At 41.4% G+C, this 20988-nt stretch overlaps 1 protein-coding gene across 1 annotated transcript; it reads left to right on the top strand.

The window, feature by feature from the left end:
- The first annotated feature begins 1624 nt into the window (after nt 1–1624).
- LOC308087987 (tetraspanin-15) lies at nt 1625–20489 on the top strand. The gene is made up of 8 exons (XM_080432268.1): nt 1625–1923; nt 6248–6433; nt 7573–7647; nt 9138–9233; nt 11350–11466; nt 14662–14712; nt 16688–16813; nt 19113–20489. Exons 1-8 carry the CDS (start codon nt 1837–1839, stop codon nt 19449–19451), a joined length of 1077 nt encoding a protein of 358 aa, XP_080288394.1. The 5' UTR covers nt 1625–1836; the 3' UTR covers nt 19452–20489.
- The last annotated feature ends 499 nt before the right edge of the window (nt 20490–20988 follow it).

Below are 20988 nucleotides of genomic sequence, written 5' to 3'. Positions count from 1 at the left end.
CCAGAGTGAACTATAAAAATCCGTTGTCATGGTTCCTGTCATGACCTCATAGGCTAGGCTACATAAGGACTCTGCAGACTCTTAGACCCTTGTAAGACCCAGTTCATCAGTTGCACATTAATCTGTTTGTCAACTCGTCATCAACGAGTACATCGACTACATCTGTACTCATCCATTGACCTGTCTACAATCGACCTGCTTGTCTGCCCGTGCTTGCCCATCTGTCAGACTCTCTGTCAGTCTGCCTGCCTGAACACCCGCCTGACCCATCCCGGGGTTCTGCACTTGGGCCCACCTGCCAGACCTTAATAGCTGCGACCTTTTTGCAATTGATTTCCTTCACTTGCACCGTCACACTATATTGGCTTGATTGGTTTAATGCCATCAGCATTGATCAAATAAAAGTACAGATAAAATTAGATAAACATGTGGAATGTTTGGAAGGGTGCAGTTGACAGGATGGGTTGACAGGTGTCCTCAGAGACTCAGAGACACTGTGGTTCATTCATTCAAATTATATTCATTTATCATTGCTCTGACAATGGCTTAAGTACACACACACACACACACACACACACACACACACACACACACACACACACACACACACACACACACACACACACACACACACACACACACACACACACACACACACACACACGCGCACACACACGCACACACCCCCACACACACACACACACACAGGAAGGGGCTATACATTTTTAGTATAGCAAGCTGTGGGTTGTAATGCTGGGTTTGAGCAGAGTGGAGCTGTCTGTGGTGCTGAGCAGTGCTGGACAGGTGAGCTCTGTCCATGGTTCTGAACCACATGAACTGTGAACCCATGGCACTGAGTAGTACAGTGGACAGGTGAGCTTTGTCCGTGGTTCTAAACCACATGAACTGTGAACCCATGGCACTGAGGAGTACAGTGGACAGGTGAGCTCTGTCCATGGTTCTGAACCACATGAACTGTGAACCCATGGCACTGAGTAGTACAGTGGACAGGTGAGCTCTGTCCGTGGTTCTAAACCACATGAATTGTGAGCCGAGTAGTGCTGGACAGGTGAGCTCTGTCCATGATTCCTAAACCATACAGCTCCCTTATTCATGGAACAAATCATTGTTTGTGTCTCCTATGCTATGACATTAAAAACATGTCTTTTTTCCAATCCTCATTTCAACATTTAATGTTGTAGTATGTACAGTTGTTAATACAGGCTGTGTGTAGGAGTTGAGGCATTACATTTAGTGACTCGACTTTGACTTGGTTCCACAGATAAATATTGTGAAAATAGCCGATCTACAAGCTCACAACATCTCCCGTTGCGAGGCGTTGTGAGCTTGTAGATCAGCTATTTCATTTATTTTTCCCCCTATTTTTTTTGTCTTAAAATGTCATTAAATTGTCATGATTTTACTGTCATCTAGGACCTTCCCAAAATCCTGTGGGGACCCCCCTAGGAGTCCAGACCCACAGGTAGAGAACCACTGGACTAGGCAACCCAGCCTGGCGGAGATAGGCGCTCTGCTTCAGGTTCTTCACGTATAGAACCTGTCAAGTGTCACCATAGAGGTGACTGTCCCTTTAAGAATGTAGTCAAAACAAAGCGTGCGTGGATCGCCCAGCCGCACGGAAGTGGACGGGGCTCGTAACGTAACATGGATATAAGAACCCAATAGAATGTGAGGGAAAAAGGACTGATACATGTTTTATTCCACCAATTGGCTCTTCACAAAGCTGGATTAATTTGTCTAATTTGTTTTTCTACGTAGCGCACGCAACCTATAGGTTAGCTGTAGTAGTACACAGCCTAGCTAATCTTAGCAGACATGCCTTCCTATTCAGACATGAGGAAAACCAACCATTTCTATTATTTCATCAAAATCACGTTAAACATTTACTCCATGCTGTTCTCGGTAAGTCTGTTTGACCTTTATTATTATTACTACTACTACTACTACTACCTTGTACACTGTATCATTATTATTCAACATGCTTCATGAACTGCAGTCAGTCAGTTGTGGTTAGCATCCCCCCTCTCCCCGTTAGCCTGAGCGTGCTAGCGAATATCTGCCATAGCAGTGAGTGGTTGTCATTTATTTATTTATTTATCTATCGAATAATATATCGTCTCATTTTAGACAAACGGACGGTGGGGAATCTCATTGAAAACACAAATGCACCAGACATGAATGCATCTATTTCACTGTGTATTAAGCCGGTAAACGGCAGCATGCTGACAAAGGGCTCTCTATGGTGCTGCAGACAGTCAGCCAGGGCGTTGCATCTAAAAGGGAAGATCATCATCATCACAGGGGAGGCTTTTTCTGTCGGCCCAAAAACAACACCGTACCTGATATTGCTATTGTTGGACATTAAAATCAAAGCATTTCATGTCGAGACATGTTCTCATTAACACCACGGGTCTTCAACGTTTTTCAGGCCAAGGACCCCTTAGCTGAGAGAGAGACGAACCTGCCAAAAATAGCAGATCTACAAGCACGCAGCGCGAGGCGTTGTGTGCTTGTAGATCTGCTGTTTTTTGGCTAATGTTCCCCTCAGAATTGGGATTTTAGGGTTGAAGTGGGGGGAAAAAATCCATATCACACAAAGATTGGGCGGCCCCCCTAGTAGCTCTGAGGACCCCGCAGGGGTCCCGAACCCCCTGTTGAAGACCCCTGATTTACACAATATTAGCGCGAATAAAATCCAGTGGAACAAATTGTTGACACAATTTGTTGTCTTTGCTTAGATAGAGACAGAACACAAATGCACAATAGGACGACATGATGATGCCTCATATTGAATGTTATTTGACAGCAGTGAGCAAGACTAATGACACTGAATAATGTCAACATGGAAAGGAGGCGAGTGGTGTGATGCTATCTGTGGCCTGACAACCTGACTTGGCCTAATTTTAAGGCTTATTTGTCAAATCTGTTTGCAGGTGGTTTTCAAGTGCATGATTTATCCTCAGCATCATCTATGCCATGTTGACCCAAGGCAAGGGTTGACTTAAGGACAGGTAGCGTGGGAAATTGACACCATCTGCCAGCCAAATGTCAGTTGAGGTCTGTGTGGCTCTGGAAAAGATAATATCTCCAGGCAGCAACACACTTTGAGATCACGTTTTTCAATGAGGCTGACGTTTCATTCAATTGCCTTCCTTAACACTTTTTTAATCTTATTTTCTTTGGCAGGTAAATTCATGGTCTGTCATATAAAAGCAGCTTTTAGTTTTAGTACCCACTACTCGCTATGTGGATGAAAACATTTTTCTGCCGCTTGGGTTCTGGCTATGAAGGAGATGAGTGAGTCATCCACAGCCTCCAATGGCTATGAAGGAGATGAGTGAGTCATCCACAGCCTCCAATCCCCCCACTGACAAGTCCCAATGATTCTTCTGGCTTTGAATCTCTCACTCCTTTTTCCTCCATCTATTTTATCTGTTAAAATAATAGTTTTTTGAACTGTGAATGCACAGATACTCTTGTGGTGTCCCAGACTACAAATAGCTTGAAATTAGCATAATATTTTTGGCGTGATTTGAAAATGGGTCCTCGCACACAAGGACCAAATGTTATTCAGTAACTGCCTGAGCGGCCACCAGGTTTGACTTTTCATTCTCTTGCCATAGAAAGAGTATTCTTCTTTCGGTTGGTTCCCTTCAGGGTTGATTTAACTTCCCTCTCACTCTTTGCCATAGAAAGAGTGAATCATCTGTTTCTTTCCATCTGTTTCTGTTTCCTGCATCTTCCTTGGTCCACCTGCATGTCCTCTCTCACCGCATCCAAAAACCTCCTCTTTGGCCTCCCTCTTCTCCTCTTGCCTGGCAGCTCCATCTTCAGCATCCTCCTCCAATGAATGTACCTTTCCTCTGCACATGCCCAAACCATCTAAACCTCGCCTCTCTTGCTTTATCCCCAAACCTTCTAACCTGAGCTGGCCCTCCAATGCAGGGGGGGAGGGGCTGTGAAGTGTGAACCTCTGCTCTAATGTAGTCATTTATGATCTTGTCACTCCTTGTCACTCCTAATGAGAATTGTAGCAGCTTCAATTCTGCCTCCTCCTGCTCCGCTTCCTGTCTTTTCGTCAGTGGCACTGTTTCCAAGCCGTAGAGCATGGCTGGGATGTAGTACCCTGAAGTCAAGTATGACTCCAGAACATCAGAAGATTATCAATACCAGCTGGGTCTCTCTCTCTCTCTCTCTCTCTCTCTGAGATCCTCCACTCCATCGCCATACCTAATTGTGAGGTGATTTACTACAAGATAGCCCTGTTAAGCTGAACAGACAGAAGCTCTGTCCATTTGGCTGCGAGCCAGCTGTGTATATTTAATTAAGGCTATCTTTACTGTCGGCTGCTGAATTTAGTTAATGCAGTTTAACAGGATCTATGATCGGAATAAATTGCTTACCTTTGTAGGGATGGCCACGGGGAAAGCCTACCTTTTATGTGTATGCCTTATTTACACGAGCACAAATTAAAACACTTTTTGACAGCAACTCCCTGTTACTTTGTGTAATACTATTTTCTGTAAATGTGGGTTCCTTTCCAATACCTGTCCTTGAGTAGAGTGATGTGTCGTGGAATTCTGGATCAATCAGCAATCGATAAGGCACATAGGAATCGAGACAATATTGTATGTGTTGGTGGTTATGCTTTATGTACATGATTTCATGGTCAGAAGTACATTAACACATGTCAGTGGTACGGTAGTTCTGCCACGAGCACAGGGCAGAGATCATAGTTATACTGTAGCTGCCTGAAGGACAAACTGAACCATAACAAGATAAGCTGTACCAAAACAATAGCTATTTGGCCTAGTGGAGACATTTAGGCTCTTACAAGCTGTCAAACATCATAATGTATTGAGGAAGTATTATAAGTGATCGTAACATATAAAGGTTAGATATAAGCAGCCGTATCATTTCTTCCTCAGTTGCATAGAGGTTGAGTGATATTTGTACAGTACTGGTCAGTAGTATTGGTGAATCAGTCCCACAAAAACCTGTGTATGCCATCCAGCATTCAAGGCTGTATAACATATCACATCAGGAAATGGAAGAATTGATAAATAAGGAGGAGCAGTTGCTTTGCTGCTTTACTGCAGCTGAAGGCTGAATAAAACTACAGTATCAGCTGGAGAAGTAGAACACACCCACTCCTGAGCAGAGTGCCTCCTAAATCAAAACGTGTGTGTGTGTGTGTGTGTGTGTGTGTGTGTGTGTGTGTGTGTGTGTGTGTGTGTGTGTGTGTGTGTGTGTGTGTGTGTGTGTGTGTGTGTGTGTGTGTGTGTGTGTGTGTGTGTGTGTGTGTGTGTGTGTGTGTGTGTGTGTGTGTGTGTGTGTGTGTGTGTGTGTGTGTGTGTGTGTGTGTGAGAGAGATTGTTGATTGGTTACATTTTGAAACCTTAATGCTGTTTTAGGATTGGGTTAGGGTTCCTGCCAGAGTCCATTCTCTTTTGTCTTAGCTGTTATCCTCTTGGTGTCTCCCCCACACACACACACACAGTACACTTCTGTCTGTTTCAATATAGAGAGATAAAGGGATTGGCCCCCCCACTCCTTTACAAAAGAAAAATAGAAAAGGTGTGAAAGGCTTAGAAAATATATCTGCTCACTTCTTTTGTCTCTTCTCCCCCGTCTCTCACTTCCGCTTAAATTAGAATAATATGCCATGTCAAACACTGAACAATATTTCTATGTCGTTTACATACGCAATGATTCTGTCAAAGTAATTGTGATTTTAGCGGCTACTGGTAAAGCAAACGATTATTTGATCGATTTGAATGATTAACCCATTAAGACCGGGAAAGCATCTGTCATTTTTGATTTTAACCACTTTAGCCACTATACTTTGGCTATTTAAAAACAGCAAAGGCACAAGCTCATAGTGCGGCACCAAGTATTTCTGAACATTTGTGCAAATCTTTGAATATATATATTTTTTAAAGCTAACATTTGTAACTCAAATCTTTGCTTCTGGGGGTCCCTGGAACGAAATATTTTGAGATGGGGGTCCGCGGCCAAGTAAACATAATTTTGGGTGGTCCTTGACATGAAAAAGTTTGAGAACCACTGATATTATAGCAACATACGGCTTTCAGAAAACTGTTACGATGTAGAAGACATTTGTAGATACGTTCCCGGATTGAATGGGTTAAAATAAATGTAAATGTACATTTTATGTACTGAAATATCACATGGGCATTAACTCTTTTCTCTCTCCCTCTCTCAGCTGGTGGGGCTGTGCGTGCTGTGTGTGGGCGTGTATGCAGAGGTGGAGCGTCAGAAGAACCGCACCCTGGAGGGGGTGTTCTTGGCACCAGCTGTGGTTCTGATCCTGTTGGGCCTGGTCATGTTCACCGTGTCGCTCGTCGGCATGGTGGGCTCCCTCAGAGACAACAAGACCTTGCTACACATGGTGAGAGACGGACAAGGAGGAAGGGGGGGAGGGACTGTGTATGCAGGTGTGCTTGAAGTGGTTTTCAGTGGGGGTGGGGGGGGGGGGGTGGCTGGGTGCTGCCAACTAAAGTGGAACGTCATTTATTAAAACATTTTGCACATACTGTACCTTCATGAGGTGCTGTTTATACAACAAAAGCCAGGTGCAGAATAAATGAATACAATAATAACCAAAACACTAGTTGCACGGTTGCCACAACAACAGTTGTTCTACTACTGTGTTTGTGTATGTGTATACTTAATCTGTTTGCAAACCAGACGTGGTTACAAACATATAAATGAGGAAAACCATGGACACGGAACATTTTGCTGGTTTTAGTGGGCTACGGTATTTTAGGGTTGGTACTAATTGTGGCATTCATATGGTTCCAGGCAAGCGGTAGACGTCAAACCGAATTGTCATTGTAGCGTCACAGCAATTCTTACTTTCGATTACCTGCTTTGGCGAAACAGACAGTATTAAAATGTAATAAACTTTGCATCATCATAATGGAGATATAGGTTAAAGGGGTAGTTCACGCAAAAAATACTTATTTTCTGATAATTGCACACCCCATGAAGCCTTGAATTCATGGAGATATTTTTTTTTTGTCGCATTCTTAAGCCAATAATTTGTTGACCAGCACAGTCGCCTATACTGTGGCTCAATTGCAGGTCATTTGAGTCTCTTACTGCAGACTCCACGGGTCATCAAATTATTGGCTTAGGAATGCGACAAAAACTGAAAAATCTCCATGAATTCCAGGCTTCATGGGTTGTGTAATTGATTGAAAATAAGTACTTTTTGGGGTGAACTACTCCTTTTTTAAGCTCTTAAATTATAATCCTAAACGCTTTTATCCTAGACATAATCAAGACTCAAGAGGGATTTGTCACTCACTCATACAGGTACAAGCAGCGAAATGTTTGTCCAAGCATCAAATTAAGTTCACTATCGGCAAAAAAAATCGCTGTATATTTCTCATCTCATTTGGGTCCCAACTCAGAAGACAGTGTTTTTGGAGGAAAATCTGCTAAATATGGTGGCGTCATGCATGCTGAGGAGAACCAGTGGAAGCCCTGTATTAGTGTTGACTAATAGTTTATCTCTGTCCACAGTTCCTGTGTGTTCTGTGTGTGCTGCTGCTTCTTCAGGCGGTGGCGCTGATTATCGCCCTCATCTTTGAGAAGAAGGTCAGTGTCTCTTCTTAACCTGTGTATGCAGACACACAGACAATTTGATTATTATTAACCCATTCAATCCGGGAACGCATCTGTGACATTTTAAGATTTATTTGGCTATTCAAAAAATAGCAGATATACAAGCTCATAGCCGCGGCACTATGACCTTGTAGATCTGCAATTTTTTTTAAAATAGTGGAACATTTTTTGTGCAAATCTTTGAATACATATATTTTTCATATACAAATGTCTTCTTAATCCTAACGTATGTTACTATATATCAGTGGTGCTCCAACCTTTTCATGGCAAGAACCCCCACAATTATATGTATTTGGCCGCGGACCCCCATCTCAAAATATTTTGTTCCAGGGACCCCCCAGAAGCATATATTGGAGTTACAAATGTTCCCTTTAAAAAAATATATATATATTTTTTAAAAATATATATGTATATATGTATATATATTTTTTTTATATATTTTTTAAATGGCAGATCTGCAAGCTCATAGCGCGGCACCAAGTGCTGCGCAATGAGCTTGTAGATCTGCTATTTTTGAATGGCCAAAGAAATCTTAAAATGACACAGATGCTTTCCCGGTTTAATGGAATGGATGGATTAAGCTTAATGGATCCTCCTGTGTATCCTATCCTGTGATGTAATAATTTGATTATTAAAACAGTTTATAAGATAATTTGGACACACTGGCACAGACACAGACTTTGAGCTTCTTTTACACACACACACACGCTCTGACACACAGATACATCTACGACACATGGGGCCCTATTTTCCGCCTGGTGCAATTTGGCGCAATGCCGCTTATCGCTGATCGTAGGGCACATTCCGTGTCCTCCCCCTGATGCAGTGCAGGGGTGAATGGGTCTTAGAATGAGGTGTGGTCTGGTGCGATCATGACGCAATGCTATTTTCCCCACAGACTTAGCACTTCATGTTAAGACCTGCTCTGAGCTGGTCTTATTGCTGGCGAAGTGAGGCGCAGGTGATTCCTTGTTATTTAGGGGGCACATTGTTTGGATTAGACGCCTAGGCAGGTTCACAATGCGCACGCACACATTCATTGCAAGTAAAATCCATATGATCTGATTCTGAACACAACGCTCACGTTCAACAATTGAGGTTGCATTTCAAGCACTTTTCTTCATTAATACTAGGAAATAAGAAAAAGGCTGCTATGCGTGTTAGACGAGCAGTGATGGAAAAGAAACGGAGCATAATGATTCATTTAGTTGCAAATTATCAGACCTACACACTTAGAATGCATTGTAGCTGCTCCCATAGATTTTAAGCTTGTGTGCTTTCACTTCATGCACGAGGACATTGGTTTCGTTGACGTGTCTAACGCGTCAATGGCACTACAGTCTGTTAGTCTGATAGATGGTTAGTACTCACTACATGTCTTTCTATATCTCTGTCTTGGTTTTTCATCCTCCTGGTCTGTCTGTGTGTCTGTCTGCGCCTCCTGCTTGTCTCTCTGTGTGTAGACATCTGCCTTGTTTCAGAACAGCATACGAGAGGGAATCAAGCACTACTACGATGACCTGGACTTCAAAAACATCTTGGATTACGTACAAGAGAAAGTATGACGATGTTCTTCCCTAATACACATGCTCTTTTTTTTGCTGAGTTAATGAGGTTTGTTATGCGCCATTCATAATATTCAATTGCATACATCTTGGTGGAAACCAGCAGGTGACTGTTATCAAAAATAGAAAGCAATTTTTGAAGTTTGGCCAGTGAGCTGTGGCATTGCACCACATTAAAGAACATTGTCATAACTTCAGCATTTCTTTCCATCGTCATACAGTAGTTAACACCAAATCCATAAAGCCTTAACTCGTATATGGCTGTCTCACTCTCTGAAAAGAACAGATTAAGCACACAATGCGTCGCATTGTGTGATATACCATCATGGACGTAGACGTGTGATATACACATTTTACACTGCATATTTCATCTACTTCGACGAAATCATCCCACATCAAACTCCTATGTGAAGTTGACAGCACACAACTTCAGGCTATGCAATTCCAGCAGCCTGCACATAGCCTGAGGCTACGAGCTCAATCCATGGTCTTGAAGGGCGGACCCAAACACAGCCGCCCGGATTTGTGCGTGGCTTCCTATTGCTTCACCAATCTATGTCCCCGCCTCCCCTCCCCTCCCCCCCTCGGCCTGTGCATGGAGCACGCTGACGTCACCAAATTTAGAGCGACGCCCCTCTGCACTCTGATTGGTTAGGAGATAACAAGGTCCAAGACCATCGTTCCTGCATGGCTCCCCCAGGCTTTTTTTCTTTTGTAACAAAAAGAAAAGCCTGGGTTTCCGAGGCTAGCGTGCACATGACACGACCAGACCTTCATTGAGTTTGAATTGCATATTTTGGATACATTTCCCCAGAAGTTAAGTCAATTTTATTTACATTTTATACAAAGTAAACTCAATACGCCTCACAATTTTTTTTTTTTCATTAATTTACATTAAAATGAACAAGCCCTGCTTCCCTGTCTCCCCATTCCCTCTCCATGTCACATCATCCAACCACTTTTTAAATGTGTTGTTGCAGCCAGTCATGTTTCTGTCTTTTCAGTGGCACAGGGGTATGCCGCCTAGGGTTTCCAGACTTTCCACAAAGAGGAATCCAATAAAACAAAGAGGAATAACAAGGCAACACAGTGGTAGTGATCGAGATAGAGTTGTCCCTTATTATCCTGGGGTCGGTTTGACAAAGTAGGCAATTGATTGGATTTTTGGCACCTAGGTTTCAGAAGATTCCGTTTAATTGAGTGTTGCCACTGTTCCATTCCCTGGACCCCAAGTCCTTTACCTTTGCCCTAAATGCTGCTCTTCCCCAGGAGCAGCAGTACCAAACCTCAGTCTCCATTTTCAGACAGAATTGAGAGGTACGCGCATTCGCTGAATGCAGGCCTGAATCTGTGTAAGAGGCCGAAGGGAGGAGTGTCCTCAGGCTTAGATGTACCTGCTGCGGTAGTGGTGACTTTTCTCACTTGAAAGGATTCTTTAAAGCACTTGAGCATATCCCAGGTTTTTTGGTTCTCTAGCTTAAAGGGAAAGCAAAAAAGACTGTAATGAGTGTAAAAAGACTCAATCTATCAAGTGTGCATTTTAAAGCATTAAAAACCATCTAACAGCTCAGTCAGTCAGTGAGTCAGTAAGAACTTTATTATGCAGATAGAATCACATTGGGGTCAGTAATGGGGTTTTTCAGGTCGGGTTTCCCAATACTGGAAGGTAATAGAGAGGGAGGAAGGGTGAGCAGTGGTAGTTGCCGGCTTGGGCTCCGGTGCCCAGGGGAATCCAGATATTTAATTATAACAGAGCATCGTGATGGCCCTTGATAGGTGTTGATACGATGTGATTTCTGCCTAGAAACTAGTAAAATGGTTGCGTTAAAAGGCGCAAAACTGTTCCTTATACCTCCAAGTTGTTAGCCATTTAAGCAAGCTTCAGATGTGTTCTACCAATTACATCTGTAATTTTCTTAAGCTTTAACACAGAATGGAATTCAGTTTTTAAACTTCGAACATGCCTATGTCTTTTCATGATCACAAACTTATTATGATATAGTTAATGGGTATTTGAGAGATATGTCACCACTTTTGCCAGGTACATTTGGTGATGGTGCCTACACTTGAACGTTCAAATGTATTTTTGTTTGTATTTGACCTCCCCCAGTTTTCATGTTGTGGAGGAGATGAGTATAAGGACTGGGGGGTAAACCAGTACCACTTCTGCAATGGTACCGGGCCTCTGGCCTGTGGGGTTCCATATACCTGCTGCGTTCGCCGCAAGGTGAGTCCTAAACCAAACCCATGACATGCACACACTGTACAAACAATGATCAAATTGTTTAAGCATGAACAAATGCGAACAAAGCTAAGTGTTTCTAATTTATAGAAAATGAGACCTGGTTATTCGTTTTTGGAAAGTGAATTTTCCTTGACAGAGGTTCACCAGTGCCACAGAAGTCACCAATATAAATGTAACGCATGTGACGACGATAATGAAATAAGCTTGAGGGGGAAAAAGGCATACTGGCAGCATACACAAGAAATGTGTTGCAGACATACACATACAAGGACACATACCTAACTATACACACATACCTACCTTCTTATAGACAGAAGGCCTCCTGAGTCTTAAAAAGTACCAGCACTCATTTTTATAAGAGGGTCAGTCTGTCTGTCTGTCCTGAGCTAATCTCTCAAAACCCTGGACCAATCAGACAGTCAGTAGGCCACGGAAGTACCTCCATTAATGTATTTTACATATTTTTTATACGTAGGAAATATTTTATATTAATTTTATAATGAAGTCAATGGCGCTCTGGTTGGGCAGAAACCTTAACCAAATTTAAAGTCATACAGTATGTATGCGTTTGTCAGACAGCTGCCATCATAGATGACTGATGTCACAGGCTGGCCACATGATGTCCGAGATCCACATTGAAGCCACGACATTCCGATGTTGATCCCGAGTTCCACATGATTCGATTTTCTTTATATAATGACAGATCTAGCTTTGTTTCTATTCATGCTAAAATATTATTTTGAGAATAGTTTTGGCCATGTAATGAGAATGAATGGAATTGCTAAACAGAGCATAGAAGCAAGAGATGAGAGACAATATTTGGACAATATCATGCCTGATTTCAGTCTTCTTTATAAGATTAAAGAGGATTAGACTGGGTTAAAATAGCAAGCTATAGAATACACGTTCTGTTACTTAAATTGTAAATTGATGTTCAGAAACATCTTCCATAAAACCCAAATTGCCTCAGATATTTCATAAAAGCAAAAGGTTAAGCCTCAATCTGGTTGGCTGTATGTAGAACAGCAAGAACATAGTAAGTTTAGACTGATAATACCTAAACATCATAATTCTACATATTGTGGTAATTGTTTAGGAAACAAAGCACTAGTGTGGAGGACTCCTTTCACACTGTTTCACAAATCACAGGGACCGCAAAAAACGTGAGATTTGTCACAGGGACCGCAAAAAACGTGAGATTTGTTTTTGCAATCCCAGAAAATGGAATTGTAGTGGAACTTGTTGGGCTGATAACACAATAAAAGATGGGACATCAACAGATTATTATTATTATTAAAAAATAATAATAATAATAATCTTTTATTTTTTATATTCTTTCAAACCTTCTTCAAACGGCGCGGCACACCTCAGCAGTAGCCCCGGCCCAAAATTGGGACGTTTGCCAGGGTTGATAGACACTGCATTAGGCTATATGCAGGGATTCATAGAGCACACAGTAGCTATACACTCCCTGATGCAAGTTTAAACGGATTTACAAACAGTAAGGGATGGAGAGAGAAAGAGAAGCAAAACAATGGGTGAACTCGGTCAGCAAATTACATCTGCTTCCTTCCTTTCTCTTTGGGTACACGTGTCTCCAGATTCCCCTCCTGTGACTGAGCTCTGTACATTTCACTGTAACTAATTTAGCAAGCGTTAATTAGCCAGCAATGGAACCACGTGGGCCAAGGCAGGATAAGAGTCAGTCGGGCTGTACAGACTAGAATACAGAACGCATTTTACAGTTACAATCGTGTTGCTTAGCTTGTACTGTTTTTTTTTAAACTTAAAGTAAATATCACTTACCAATAAGTAATATTTTTATGTTAAAATAAGTGTTAAATAGCTCTATATTCTGATGGCAATCATTGTCATATAGTGTTTGTTCAGATAGGGATACCAATTTTATTCAATCAGGAAAGAGAAGTCATACAGGATACAGGATAAACAAGTGCAATTAGAAGTGATGACTCAAAGACGTGAGCAGACAAAATTGGAACTGGAACATTATAAAGCTGATACATGGGTACTCTTCTGATTGGACAACTTGCAAATGTATTTTCTGTTCATGAAAGAGCTGGAGAGACAGTGAGACTCGTGATTGAACACTTTATAGCCATGATTACGATCAGAATGTAGAGCTTTAACAACCTTAAAACCTTTCGTTTTAACCGAAAAATATCACCCTTTTAACAGCAAGTGCAACAGTAGAAGTGGCCTGAAAAAACAGTGTTTGCAGGTTACTGTAGCTAGCTACAACCTCCATTTCCCTGTTTTCAGAAGGATTTCTGAATGTGCCATTTTATTGAAAAACTGTAATATATACATCTCACATATCTGGTGTTGATTCGGTGAAGTGCTTGGGATTTCAGGTGAGGCGTTATGCCTCAATCATCTCAATAGATAGCCGTGGGAAACCCTGATAACAAGCAATCTAAACAAAGGGGGAAAATAGATCTAGGATTTTATTTCTGACTCGGGTGGTAAGACCACCAATATCTCTGATTACCTATCTGATTGAGCTTTGTTCCAATAGACCTCACTACTGACGTCAAGTTACTATCTGAAAACCAAACACAGATTGCTATCTACTGCGTGTGTTGTCTGCACCTTTCATTATGTCCAACCAACAGGGATTTAATTGATTGTATTGGAGAGCTCCAGCCAGCTTATGTGAGACAAGCCCATGCCACTGCCCGATTCGCAGGTATTGGCGTGGGCTTTGGAGAATTTCTTCACATCCCCTTAAATCACAGGGCTAAATGAAATGTATGGTCCCTTGCTGCCACCGGCACACCCATACTTGCCGCTTGCTATCTCTGCTGTTCCACGCTTCACAAAGCACTGTTACGAGAGCATTGGAGCTCTGCTAGAGAATTAATGAGAGCTGAAGACACGCGCACGCGCCCGCAATACCTCAACGCATACCCTGGAGATATGAGAATAGGTTAGAGAGACTTAACATTGTCTAGGTCTTCCTGGGTTATCAGTTCGTAGCTGCCAGCTCTCCTGCCAGTTTCACAGGTTCAAGGTCATGCTCTGGGTGGCAGCAGACAGGTACACCTGATCCCACAGGACATCTCACTGTCCCACCCATGGTCCTCTGTATGTGTGTGTATGTGTAAATGTGCAAATGTTACCTGCATTAACATTTAAATTCTCTGACCTTTTGTGCAGGTGGGAGAAGTTATCAACACTCTGTGTGGCCACAAGACACTTGATGAAACGGTAGTATGACTCAATTACAAGATTATTGTTTGTATTTGTTGCAAAACTACCTGTAGTTTACAAGGGCATATCTCCAAGCAGTGACTGCCAACCTTTTTGTTCTTGTTTCTTTTTTTCTTTTTTTTCCTTTTTCATGATTCAGTCCATTTGCTTTTACATCAAGGCCAAGGGCAGACCCCTGCTCATGACATGATGAAATAATTTATTTATGGAGAATTTCAAGCATTAGAGCATTTCAATTGGTCAAACTAGCAATTAGTATACATGCTGCTGTCATCTTCCATAAAACCCTAATGGGCTCATATTTCATAAAAGCAAAGGTCAATCTGTAATTTTTTCTCTTTCTACTTTAGTCTTCTGGTTGGCTTTAGGTACTGTGGAACAGCAGGAAATGCATTTTAAACGATAATACCGAAACATTGTAAAAATTGTGCTTTCAATAATGTTCAATGGCATTTTTATTACAGTGCCAAATCAACACTTTGCACATACATAATTTAGATCACAGACATGACGTTGTGCCGATTACGACACCTGCCATACGACACCTGCCATTTCTCACATGTCTCTCTGCCCAGAGTTTCATGGCTCTCTCTACACTCTCCTACAGTACCTATATTGCGCAAAAACGACCAAAAACAAATACATATTAACAAACTAAGCTAGCTAACGACTGAGGCAAGAGATCAGAGGTATTGACAACATCTAATAGGCAGGTGTACAGGTAAAAAGATTATTATATTGCAGAATAGAGGGCACATTGCCATTTGAAATGGTTTTACGGGCCGGGTCTAGCCTGCAAGCCACAAGTTGAATATCCCCGGATTAATAGATTGGTGGCTATTTTTTACAGCATGTCCCAAAACTCTAGAATCCCCAATCTTCTGCGCCTTTTCTATTCTATCAGGTATTTCATTGCATTTACCTGGTGAACCAGGTTTAGATTAGTACTAGAGTTGAGTCTGATTCGATGAGAAGTCATTGTACAGGGATTTCCTGTACAATACAGGACAAAATATTGACTTGCATTGATGTGTGAAAAAAAAAAATCCAAACCTGAACATGTACAGTAGTAGTGATGCTACTGTCATGGTGGCTCTATTAGTTTTTATTTTATTTAATCTTAGATGATGCCACAGAACATCACAGAATGCTTTACAGCAGGGGTCTTCAACAGGGGGTCCTCAGAGTTACTACAGGGGGGCCAGCCAAATCTTTCTGTGATAGGATCTTTTTTTTTTACATTAACCACTTGAACCCTAGCATCCCTATTCTGAAGGGAACATTATCCGAAAATTGTAGATCTACAAGCTCGCGCTGCGAGGCGGTGTGAGCTTGTAGATTGGCTATTTTCGGCAGGGGAAAAAAGAGCAGACCAAGTGCAAGTTTTCTAAGTATTGAGGGTTTAAGTGGTTAACTGTCTGAAAATACACATTAACATGAATCCAACACAATGCTACACAATGACATTGCTGTCAAACAATTAAGTCTATGAAGCCATCTATGAACTCTATGAAAAGGTTTAATCTGCAAAAAAACTCAATTTTATACAATTTGTAGTGGGGGTCCCTGGCTGCTTCGTCTGTCTCTCAGCTAGGGGGTCCTTGGCCTGAAAAATTTTGAAGACCCCTGCTTCACAGTATATACTACACATGGTTCTACCAAAGTTCAGCATCACTTTTACAAGCTTAAAAGATACGCCTTACTTATTTGAAATCTGTACAGTTCCATTTTTGTACACTTAATACTTACAGTATGAGTCATGTTAGTCTCATTTCATGTACTTGAACCACTATAACTATCAGAAGGGACAGAATAGTCTGTTTCAGTTACCAGCCGTGCTGGAGTAATATTGATATTTTCAGAGTTCAACCTCAACCACTTAGATTTTCTGGCGATGATGGGGCATTGTTGAATTCGAGTATGAAATTAAATTGAACACTTTTCCTTTTGTTCTCTGCTCTGGGCTGTGCAGGAGCATCAGCGGGAGACCCTGGACGAACTGATCCATGTGCGTGGCTGCATCCATGCTGTCAACCTCTGGATGGGTGATAATATTGGAATTACCATTGCACTCTGCTGTGCAGTAGGGTTGCCACAGGTAACAGAAATCGTGTGCGTGTGTGCATGTGTGCGAGTGTGCGTGCATGCACTCTCACCAGCCGTCTGTCCAATCAAACAAACACATTTCATATTATTCACCCTTGATAATTTGAACTTGTTAAACTTTAGAAAGTTCTCTCTGAAATTGAATTTGCATTTTGACAGCCTCCCAGCAACAATATAGGTCTGCCACTTCGTTAAATGTATGTGTGGGCATCTCCTGGGCTGGGGTTTTTTGGCAACATTACTGGAGTTTCCTTTCTAATGTTGTAGCAGGAAGGAAATCAAATCTAAGTTAATAATAATACATTAGACTTATATAGCGCTTTTCTAGTACCCAAAGTCGCTTTACAAAACAGCTTAAAAACAATTATTAGGAGCAAAAGAAAAGAAAAACGTTAAAAGGCTAAAAACAAGCTAAGACTAAGAGGAAGAAAGGGAGATTTGGTTTGGGTTAGGCAGGGAAAGCAAGTCTAAAAAGGTGGGTTTTGAGGGCGGCTTTGATGTGAGGTGGGAGTGGGTTCCAAGGGGTGGAGGCTGCAACTGAAAAAGCCTTGTCACCCCAGGTGCGTTTGTTTGTTTTTATGGGGAAGTCCAGGAGGTTCGCGTCGCCAGATCTGAGGGAGCGGGGAGGGGACGTGGCGTTTGAGGAGGTCAGAGAGGTAGCGGGGTGCCTGGTTATTGAGGGCTTTGTAGGTGGTGATGAGTATTTTGAAATCTATTCTATGTTTTACTGGGAGCCAGTGAAGGTCATGGAGGACTGGGGTGATGTGGTCTCTGTTGTATCTTTTCAAATTTCTCCAAAACATGCTTCTTTAAATCCAGTTTTTAATAATCTTATTTGTTTTAATCCATACTCTTTGAAGAGGTCTATCCCATTACCAAGGTGTATCTCACCTTCTTTTTCAGCTTTTTCATTCTCTCCACTCTCTGCCAATTATTTATATATGTTTGGGGCTTTTGTGCCTTTATTTTGAAACGGGGAAAGAGTTGGGGAGTGACATGCAGACATGCAGGTCCTGGGACTTGCTGTTAGGCTGCATCAAAGCCTACTACCTATATAGTACAGTATATGGTACACGCCTTAATCACACATTCATCGGCACCCCTCAGTCTGCCAGTGTTAAATGGAAGTATTGCCAGACTTCAGAGCGAGCCCTCCTACAGAAAACTTCATTTTATTTTCTTCCAGTCTACAACACCTACAGCAATAGACGATTAGGAACGCAGGAGGGTACTCATCCACCAATGCCAGTCAAGTTGTTAGAAGCGGTGCAAACAGTTTCTCCATTTGGAATCTCATGCTGCGTTCACACTGGCAGATACAAAGACACAAAGCTACACAGCATTTTTGTATCCGAAGTTGAAACTGTTGTAGCTTTTGTAGCAGCTACAAACATTGGATGTATTTTTGTAACTTCATGTCGCTGGCTTCCATTGAAAAAGAATGGTAGCCTGTATCTTTGTAGTTGCCAGTGTGAAAGCACCATTATGAATTGTCAGCCCTGCGCTCTTTTTGCTCCTTTTTGGAGGGAAAAAGGTGGTAGAATTGGAATAAACGACAGGGGTTATTGACTGCACTCCTCACTCCTCATGTCTCAATCCAAACTGCTCCATCTTAGTCTGTTGAAGTGTTCAAAATATTACAAGAGAGCCTACATCGCAGCTTTTCCACCAGGGTGGTCATTTTAACTGGAATCCACCCACTTTACATGCAAACCATTTTAGACGCATAACAATTTTTCTTTTTCCTTCCTTGCATTCCTATACAGCAAATGTTTCTACCTTACCAGCACATTTCTAGTGCATTTGACGTATCAGAGCTAATTACTTTTACAACGACAAGATCTCTGAGTCATAGATCTGTAGGCTGTTCCACAAGCCTGGTAGCGTCAAATTGATGTGTATTAAGGTATAGTGTTTATATTATCTTTACACGCTCTGAGTTAGATTAATTGGATATTACTGTGGGTGTCATCTCACATTCATGCTAAGCGATGTGTTCTGTAAACTTCAAAAACTAATACATAAGCATGGAAAATATTTTTTTGTTTATTTGAGCCTGAAACTCCAATGGCTTGGTTGTTATTTGCCTCATTTAGGAGCCTCAATCTTTGCTCAAGACAATGCAAACCAAAGTTAAGATTCATGAAAAAGTCTTGAACATCAAAGTCGGTGGGTTACTGCGATTCTTTTCTGGAGTATGTTGAACCTTTTTCATAATAATTTCTTAGGGTAGCTCTATCAAAAAAACAAACATTTACAAAGTCTAAAATGAGACCTCCCATCTTCTCCAGCTGCTGGGCATCATTCTGAGCTGTGTTTTCTGGAACCTCCTGGTGGACATGAGCCAATCGATCGACATGGTGGACTTCAAGTTGCTCAAGAGGGCTGGCTTCGAGTACAGCGAGTTGGACCTGGCCGGTGCTGGCTGGTGCATGTGCCTGCCCCGGGACGGAGGCTACCTGCCTCTCCCCGTCACAGAACCTGAGCTGGATCCAATTGATGTCCACCTGCGGAAACTGAAAAAGACAAAGCCAAAAACACATGCCCAGCTGCGAGAGCTGCAGGAATCCAGATCAGCCACAGGTCTTGACGAGATAGACATTGGCCGGAAGCAGAAAAGGGAACATTGAATGTTCTTTTCATTTTCCTTGGTTTTAGTTTGGTTTTATTGTTGTTAATTGTTGCATTTGTGGAAGGAGTCATGTTGCACTACTACTTAATAATGACTGAGCCTGTCAATCATGGGATCAGAAGAATTCATTCTAATTTAAAGGGATCACAAGTAAATTGGCACTTTTGATTGAGGCATTATTGGTGATCCTCTCTTGTTTACAACACAATTGTGAAGAAGATGATGCAACAGTGGCTTTAAAAAAAAAAACATTTCAAGTAATTTTCTGGCACTTTTGATTGAGGCATTATTGGTCATTTTCTCTTGTTTACAACGCAATTGTGGAGATCAAGCAACAGTGGCTTTAAAAAAATATTTTTTAAGTACTGTAATATTCTGTCTCTTTTTTTGACCATTAAATTGAGGAATTATCATCATTTTTGTTATTTCATCACATTCTAGATATCATTATAATTTTTTAGCATTTGAATCTGAGCTATGTCTCACATGCTAAAAGCTTACCTCAGGCTGTTGTGAAAATGGCCCTGTAATCAGACGGTAATATTTGGTGTATAAAACATGTTGTAGCTTGAAATTAGGTTTTTCCATGTCTGAGATAATAGGAATAGCCAAATACGTCTTAGCGTGCAGCGTCTGTGAAGGATGTGTATGTATAATGTTTTTGTTCTTTTAAACTATGATCTCCAGTTGGATTTTGTACAATCAGTGTACATTGTAAGACTGGCTCTTCTGGAATAACATGGGATGCATGTTTTGTACTATATATGAATTAATAGGATGGAGACAAAAGAAATTAAGCCCTCATGAAAGGGGTTGTCTATGAATCGTTTTTTTTTTTTTTTATTAAACCTTATATTCTTTACAGCTTTTAAAGAATGAAAGGGAAAATCAAACACTACCAATTGAATCGGAACGCTACAATGGGATCTCTCTTTTTTTTTGTATGTGAGTTCATGCACTGTTTGAGCTTTCCCCTAGCTCCTTCCGCCTTGTATTGACACTACTGTCCTCGTAAATAAAGCTGACTTTGTCTACTAATTGTGTGACAACCTGTCTTGGTATCTAAAACAGTGGTTCTTAACTCTGGTCCAGGTTTTTTTTTCTAGCTGTCTAGTTAGTTACTAATTTAGTAGGGCAGATTAATACAATTAACTGCTCGTACAAATGGAAAATGATGTCCACAGTTGAGACCCAATGACAACCATTGGTTCTCAACTAAATATATTTTGTGTCCTTTCCAGGCCCATGTAGAGGACATTTACTATTGGTTAAAGTACACAGTTCAGCTTGTATTGGTGTGAGAACAGATTATTATTATTAACTAAAATGGCACTTTCATTTTTATGAAAGTGCTTGATCCCCCATTCTGTTGAAGTGCTGAATTTGTTGAAGTGTGACCAAGAAATTGTTCTTAATTTGTGAATTAAGGCCTTCACTCCATTTTCCTCGCTCTTATAGACCTCTCTTCCACACACAATGCCTTTCTTGCCAGCACTTTCAATCAAACACTAACCTGCATTAATTCACACCCGCAA

Source organism: Gymnoscopelus braueri, assembly GCF_963280865.1.
Source record: "Gymnoscopelus braueri genome assembly, chromosome: 7".
NCBI lineage: Eukaryota > Metazoa > Chordata > Actinopteri > Myctophiformes > Myctophidae > Gymnoscopelus > Gymnoscopelus braueri.
This window is presented reverse-complemented; position numbering and strand designations above follow the sequence as displayed.